The following is a 7,568-nucleotide window of genomic DNA, read 5'->3' as shown; positions in this document are numbered from 1 at the left end:
TTTCCCTTTTCTTTGTTGAAGAGGGTCTGTGCAATCCTTCTGCCTAGTCTGCCATCTTGCCCCGCCTCTTCTGTCATTTTCTTTAAGAAAGCATACTAGTACTCTGCTATTTCAATATACCTAATCTATTTCCAGGGACTGCTTCTCAGGTAATACAGTACACATTTGTATACACTCCCTCTCATGACATAGAAAGAATTTAAGACTTCCATAAAGAAGCCAGAAGAATTTTCATTGCATACAACTTTCATCTCAATTCATTAAGCAGTATCTTCTAAGGTTTAAAAAGGCTCTGAACAGATAATTTGTTACTCCCTCCATATTATCTAGTCTTCAGGACTATTTAGCATCAACTACTATTACTCTATTTACTAAGATAGAATGTATTTTAACCAAACAAACTGCCATCGAGTCAACTGCGACACACAGACACCCTATGAGACAGAAAACTACTTCATAGGATTTCCGTAAATCTTTACGGAAGCAGAGCAACTGGTGGGTTTGAACCAATGACCTTGTGGTTAGCAGCCAAATGCTTTAACCACTAACCCACCTGAGTCCCACTATGGTATTAAATAGTAGATTAAAATAGAGAAAACAAAAGAGATTTAAGATGTGTAAACAGCATTATCTTTAAGGAAACTTCTCGGATGTATTTCTGAAAAAATATTAATACATGAATATAAATAAAAGCCACATCAAAGAGACTAGGGCAAAGTTGAAAAAGCCTATTATGTACCAAGAACATAAGAGATGCTCAATAAACGAAACTTCACATCCTGAGAAGTAGTTATGGGGCATCACAAACAAGATGGATAGGATCCTATTGTCTTGGGGATTCCAGTCCAAAGAACAAAAGCCTTTTCTCATTTCATCAATTAAATGAAATAATTTATATTTATAAACGTATACCTTCTTCATTTGTGATTAGATTCAAAGTATAAAGCTGATACATCTGATAAGTAAAATGAAGTGGTGAGATGCACAAAGGAAAATTTCACTTTAGGAAAAAAAAAAGTTACTTGCTCCCTAAGGGCAAATGAATTCACTTTGGCCAATGTGTGCTGTGTAAGGTGCTAGGGTGGTAAAAGGAAAAGGACAAAAGGGGGAAAAAAAACCAACAAAAAACCAACTTTCCAAGGCAGAATCTCAAGGAACTCAAAATTTGTTATTAAAAAAAAAAAAAAACAACCAAATCCATGACCATTGAGTCAGACTCATAGCAACCCTGCAGAACAGAGTAGGACTGCCCCATAGGGTTTCCAAGGCTATAATCTTTATGGAAACAGACTGCCACATCTTTCTCCTGCAGAACAGCTGGTGGATTCAAGCCAAGCACTTAACCACTACGCCACAAGGGCTTCCTCATAGTCTGTTAAGAAAAAGAAATAAACAAACACTATATAGTGAAGAAATGGAATAAACACATTGAAGTAGCTCAAAAGAAAGTAATGAAATTTTTTAGGGGTAAAGATCAGAGAAAGTTTCACCACAAAAGATTTCTGAATTAAGTTAGACATTAAAGTAGAAGGTTGATCAGCAGATCCAGTGGGACTAGAGAGCAAAGAGAGCATTTGAGGTACCTATGGCATGCCATGGGCAATCTACTTCCACAAAGATTTATTGCTTCGGAAACCCAAAGGGGGTCATTGTGAGTGGGAATCAATTGATGGCAGAGTTTGTTCTTGCCTTTTTTTTTTTTTTTAAATAGCATACACACATTCTATAATGTATACAGTGGCAGAAAAAAATGAGAGATTTGTCAAGAGTAAAGTGCAAGTGAGGAATCAGCAGGAGATGAGGCTAGATGGATAAGAAGAAACCAAACTGCAGAGCCCTACTTATGCTGTGGTACACTGTCCAAACTTCTGCCTCTAGCAAGAAAAACTTACTTAAGTACTTTAACCAAGGAAGTTGTATAATAAGATTAAATTAGGTTTATAAGAGTAATCCATGGAGCAAGAGTATAAACAGTACTACCTATGAGCTTGTTAGAAATACAGAGTCTCAGGCCCAACCCTGACCTACTAAAAATCAGAAGTTGTATCTTAACATGTCCAAGTGATTCATGTGCAACTGAAGTTTGAGAAGCACTGGCTTAGAAAACAAAATATCTCAAGGAAGACAAAGCAGTCAACTGTATGAACAGGTGGAGAACAGGAAGCAAAACAGACAAGTTGGAGGTCACTGGTGGACTTGAAACTGCTCAGTTTCAATGGAACGATTTGAGGAGAAAATGAGAGTTGTAATAATTACCAAGTATAATCAATTCTTAGAATTTTGCTATGAAAGGAAGCAGAGCAATGGTGCAATACTGGAGAGAGATGTGGGTCATGGGAAGACTGCGCTTTCAAGATGGGAGATAGCAAGGCAAGTTTCTATGTCAAAATTTTTCATGCCAATGAAGAAAATATAAAAGAAAATGATGGACTATGGTAACCATGGGGGTTGTTGTTGGGAGAGGAAGGTTTGGAAGCAGCAGTGAGAAAAAAAGAAGACATTTCAGCCAAACCACTTTCAGGTCTAGAAAAATGTGAGGTTGTTGGTAAAAAGGATTATAGGAAAAGCAGTGTTGTTAAATCAAACAACTTTACAATATTAGTTAGAGCAAGGAGGTGAAAACACAGAAAAATCTGTGTTTTCACTGTTCCTTTTTACCCCTCACGGTACCTGGAAGATGCAGAGTACTATATACTTTTCAATGTAAATTATCAGTTCATATTCACTTGCCATCAACAGGTTATAACACTACATGGTACTAGACCAAGATTTCAGTTATTTTGCTCTGATTACAACCACCAGTGGCAGTAAGTTGGAGTAAAACTAAAAATCATGCATTAAATCACAAAAGAAAAGGACAAAATTTTACAGAATAAAGTTAATGGAAACTTTAAATTCCAGTTAGCAATTCTACTTTTCTTGAGCAATTTAACCACACGTTAGGGCCTTAAATCTTATAATTGTGGTTCCTTCCACTTTCACCTTATATTACCTGGCTCCTGTAAGAGATGAAAAGGCTTTACATTTGATTTCATGTGTCATAACACAACACCATATCTGTAGGGCTTTTACCTTTTCATACATTAATTTCTACTCTCTAATTTTCTTTTTTGTGGGGGGGAAGGTATGTAATCAGAATAGGCATATAGCAGATTCTGACTGATAATATCTAAGGATGTTGTGGTATAGTAAATTAGTGTGGCTTTTCTACCCATAAGTCTTTGTAAACTCCAAGGTGGAATTTTCTATGAGCAACTGAGGAGCTCCTGATTGCTGAAGGTGTCCACCTGGAGTATTTCTGTTGGGAGTGGCACAAAACAATGTTCTGGGAGGTGCCCACTCTCTCTCAGGTGCTTAGAGTTCTGATGCTATAATTGGCTAGTTTGACCACCCTGCCGGGCTCAAAAGGAGACCTCCTGGAGGCAGAAATCTCTGACTGCTGGTTGAGGAAGACGTGCTGCCGAAAGAGACATGCGCTACTGGAAGAGACACGTGCTGCTGGGAAAGAGACTGTTGGCTGAGGGACGGTGGGCTGGGAGAGAGACTGAGCATTTTCCCTGAACTTGAATTGTAGCCTGTGGTGCTTCCCTAATAAACCCCATAAACTGTGAGCTCTGTGTGGCCACTGCAGCGAATTATGGAACCCAGGAGAGAGGTGGTAGGTGCTTTGGGAGGAACGGTTGGTGAAAGGGCTGGAGGGAGGCAGCATGTCTGGCCTTGCAGTAATAGGCCTTGGGTTACTGCTGGTAATCCTGTCTTCCTCTTGTGGGATTAGAGGAGGTCAGAACATGTGGCCTCCTTGATGTTTTTGCATATGTCTATATGATTGATTATATTTAGGGATGCCTATATGCCTACGAAGGAGCTCTGGTAGTGTAGAGCCTAAGGTACTTAACTGCTAACCAGAAGGCTGGCAGTTCAAACCCACCAGCCACTCCTCAGAAGGAAGGTTGGGCAATCTACTTCCATAGTGATACCGCCTCGAAAACCCAAGGAGGGGTCACTATAAGTCGGGTGTGACTCCACGGCACATAACAACAACAACAACATATGCCAATGAAGAAAGCAGAGACAAATGGTCCACAATATAAAGCATTTGTCATGCAACAAGATCTTTAGAAGAATAATGACTTAGAGTTTCTAAAAATATTTTGAAATTATTTCAGCTATTCTTAAAGAGACAACTTCATATGAGAAACAAAAGAAATAAAGTCCTTTGTCTAGCAAAAAGAACATGCCAAAACAAAGAAAAATAAACCCCACAATTTACCTCGATAGTAGGCCTTTGTTATTGCATCAAATTCTTCTTGACCTGCTGTATCCCATAACATAAGTCTGACATCTTCATCATTAACTCTGAAACAAGAGATGAATTTATTTCATAGGTAAAGAAAGATGTTTTCAGCAATATAACTTCTTTCAAATGCTGAGACTTTACACACGAATTAGATTTACCGGTCTTTTTTTTTTTTTTTTTTTGACAACAGTCACTGATATTGGTGGTCCTAAGTCTAGCAGTGTTGGAAAAGGGGAATTCTCTTATGCCACAGTTCACTCTTCTCTCCTTACACTATTCTAATGAGTTCTGATGTCCTAGTGATAGAAGAAGAAGAAGGGAGTGAAGGATGACCTTAACCGCTTGGTTTCCCTGTCTTAAGAATTAAAATACAAATTCAGTTTCAAGCAATAAATATAAAAAATAAGCATCATCAGCATTTAAAATATGCTGTAAGGAGGAAGCAAATACAGAGGAGTTTTTTTTAAAGGAGGGTACAGAACACAAATTAGACATTTAACAGTCTTTAAAACCAATGAACACTCATCTTCTAATATTAATGTCTGAGCAAGTAGGTCAGATTTATTTAACATTTCTTATTTTTGTAACACATTTTAGTTTATCCCCTATAATTTAAAATATCCTTAAAAGTTCTTAGGACTGACGGCAAAAAGTGCTACCTTCATATATTTTAGAATCCAATTGGATTTCCTGAAGTAAGACTTCCTTTTCATAAGAGTATTAATCCTTCTCAAATCTGTGTTCTCCAATTTCTTTACATTAAGTAAAAACAAATTATTAATTCTCTTCTATATGGTCTTGCCTAGTTTGAAAGAAAGAGAGAGAATTAAAGAGAGAGAGAGAGACATTCTAAACAAAAGCATCCCTTAATACAGAAGATAAAAACTTTGCCTTGAGACACAGATAACTTTACTTCCAGATGGAATAGGGGATGGAAATCTCATTAGAGTCAAGCATTAGTCTGTGTTTAAGAAGTGTTCAAGATGCTACTAACAAATATAAAACAGATGTAATACAGGGGGAAAAAATGGGGGAAATGGAAAGTAGAAGAAAAATAGAAATGAGAGTAGAAAAAAGACAAAAGAAAAAACAGGAAGAAGGATAAAGATACACATAGAAAAGAGCAACTGAAAACCATCACCAACTATCTCATGAATCACTGCCACTAACTGCCCAGCCTTAGACTATATACTGTAATAGTACCATTTCAGTGAAAGTTCTGAACATAGTTCACAAATCAAAACCAAGGGGATAAAATAGCCAAGTACATACTGGATTTGTCGCTCCAAAAAATCAACTCCAATGGTTTTCTTGTAGTCTTTTGTAAAAATGCCTTTGCAATATCTCTGGATCATACTTGATTTTCCAACTGCTCCATTCCCTACAACCACCATCTTGATGGCCACTTCCATATCTTCCTCTAACATTTTTGGAGATGAAAAGGAGTTTCTGTACCAGTTCTAATTTCGGGTGATTAGATCTTCTCTCTCAAATCTGTGAGTTAAGATAAAATTATTTTTTCATGACATGAAAGTTATACAAAATAAAATAAACTATAATTATTTTATCAATAGATAATCATACTGAATTGTAAAAATTTTTTTCCACAATGGAGGCCACCCTCTAGCACTTTTACATAATATATGTTCTTTGAAAGGAGGTACAAGAACACCATTCATTTTGGAATCCTTACCATTAGCACAGTGTCTGACCTCCATGGATCAATAAGCACCTAAATCTCTATAGTTCTTCCTTTCATAAAGATGTAGATTGTGGACGCTGGAGTTGAGGCCTCATTTAAAGCTGCTACTGACTAGTTCTGTATTTTTAAGTCAAGTTATTACTTAACCTCATTAAGCTTAAATTTCCTGGGGTAATACCTACCCCACAGGATTGTTGATCAAAGACACTTAGAAAGTACATAGCATAATGAGTTAAGAACGCAAAAAAAAAAGGTAGTTTATAAAAAATTTTTATTGTGATTTTGGTGAAAGTTTACAGAGAAAATTCACTTTCAATAAACAGTTCATACACATTTTGTCTCATGACATTGACTGCAATTTCCCACAATATAACACCTCTTTTCCCATTTCCTCCCTATAGTTACCTCTTTCCTCCCATACACTCCTGCCTCCCCCCAAGCTGTCTCCCTGTGCTTACAGAGCCCTTCTATTCTTCCATGATTCATGTCTCTAAGGAGTGTATCTACCTAATGTAGATGCTCAGCTCATATGCCTGTGTTTTATTTGGCTGGAAGCCATAGGTGTGGGTTCAATCCCAGACCTGAAGGGCAGTTAGGGGCCATAGTCTCAGGGGTTTTACCAGGCTCAACCAGACCATCAAACCTGGTCTTTTTTTTTTTTTTAAATTTTATTTTTGTGATTTTGAGTAAAAATGGTAGTTTTATACAACATGATCAATTCCCATAGTATACCAACCAAATGAGCAACAAATTTAAAAATCTGAGGAAATTGCTTTTCATTCTCACAGGTAATAATTAATGTCCCTAGAAAAGCACCTCCAGAGTAAGAGTTTATATAATAATGCATAAATACCATACAAACTTTCTTTCATTTCGGACTATAGTGACTTATATAATGAAAGTAGTAGAATATGTATTATTTGCATTTTAGACTGAAGAGAATAGAAACTCAATTTCATTCATTTCTTCTTAAACGTTCTAGTTACAACAGGTGGTGGCCATTTTGGACTTTAAAGTGACAGCATTCTCATTAGGATTCCAGGGACCTAAGAATAGGCTCTGTTTGCCAAGGACAGCAGGCACATACAGGAGGCTGACAACAGGAAAGGAGACAGGTGGTGAGTGTATAACTGCTGTCAACTAGTGAACAGAGGAGCACAGCACAGTACCCTACTTACACAGATTACATACAAAGAAAACAAAAATTGTGGGCAAGTCACTCCAACATAAAATCACCAATTAAATATAAACACAAAAACATCACAATGCCTCAGAGACAACAGAGCATCACAGTTGCAGTGTAGTAAATTACTTAGTATGACTTTTCTACCCATACGTCATTGTAAACTCAGTGGTGGAATGAGCAACTAAGGAGCTCCTGACTGTAAATGTTATCCACCTGAGTTATTTCTGTTGGGTGTGGCACAACGCAATGTTATGGGAGGCTCACTCTCAAGTGCTTAGAGTTCTGATGCTATGATTGGCTAGTTTGACCACCCTGCCGGGCTCAAAAGGAGGCCTCCTAGAGGCAGAACTCTCTCTGACTGCTGGTTGAGGAAGACATGCTGC

At 37.4% G+C, this 7,568-nt stretch overlaps 1 protein-coding gene across 1 annotated transcript in view; it reads right to left on the bottom strand.

Annotated features, from left to right (window-relative positions):
• RAB23 (RAB23, member RAS oncogene family) overlaps positions 1–5,724 on the bottom strand; it is a 31,913-nt gene extending 26,189 nt beyond the window's left edge. Inside the window, exons 1-2 of the mRNA XM_007945605.1 lie at positions 5,570–5,724; positions 4,271–4,356 (exon numbers count right to left, since the gene is read on the bottom strand). Of these exons, the coding sequence (XP_007943796.1) occupies positions 4,271–4,356; positions 5,570–5,724 (241 nt within the window). The remainder of the gene's footprint in view (positions 1–4,270; positions 4,357–5,569) is intronic.
• Positions 5,725–7,568: the final 1,844 nt, after the last annotated feature.

This window comes from Orycteropus afer, unplaced genomic scaffold (genome assembly GCF_000298275.1).
Source record: "Orycteropus afer afer isolate SDZICR_OR568_19922 unplaced genomic scaffold, OryAfe1.0 scaffold00140, whole genome shotgun sequence".
Classification (NCBI taxonomy): domain Eukaryota; kingdom Metazoa; phylum Chordata; class Mammalia; order Tubulidentata; family Orycteropodidae; genus Orycteropus; species Orycteropus afer.
Note: the sequence above shows the minus strand (reverse complement) of the source record. Positions and strands in the feature narration are given on the sequence as shown.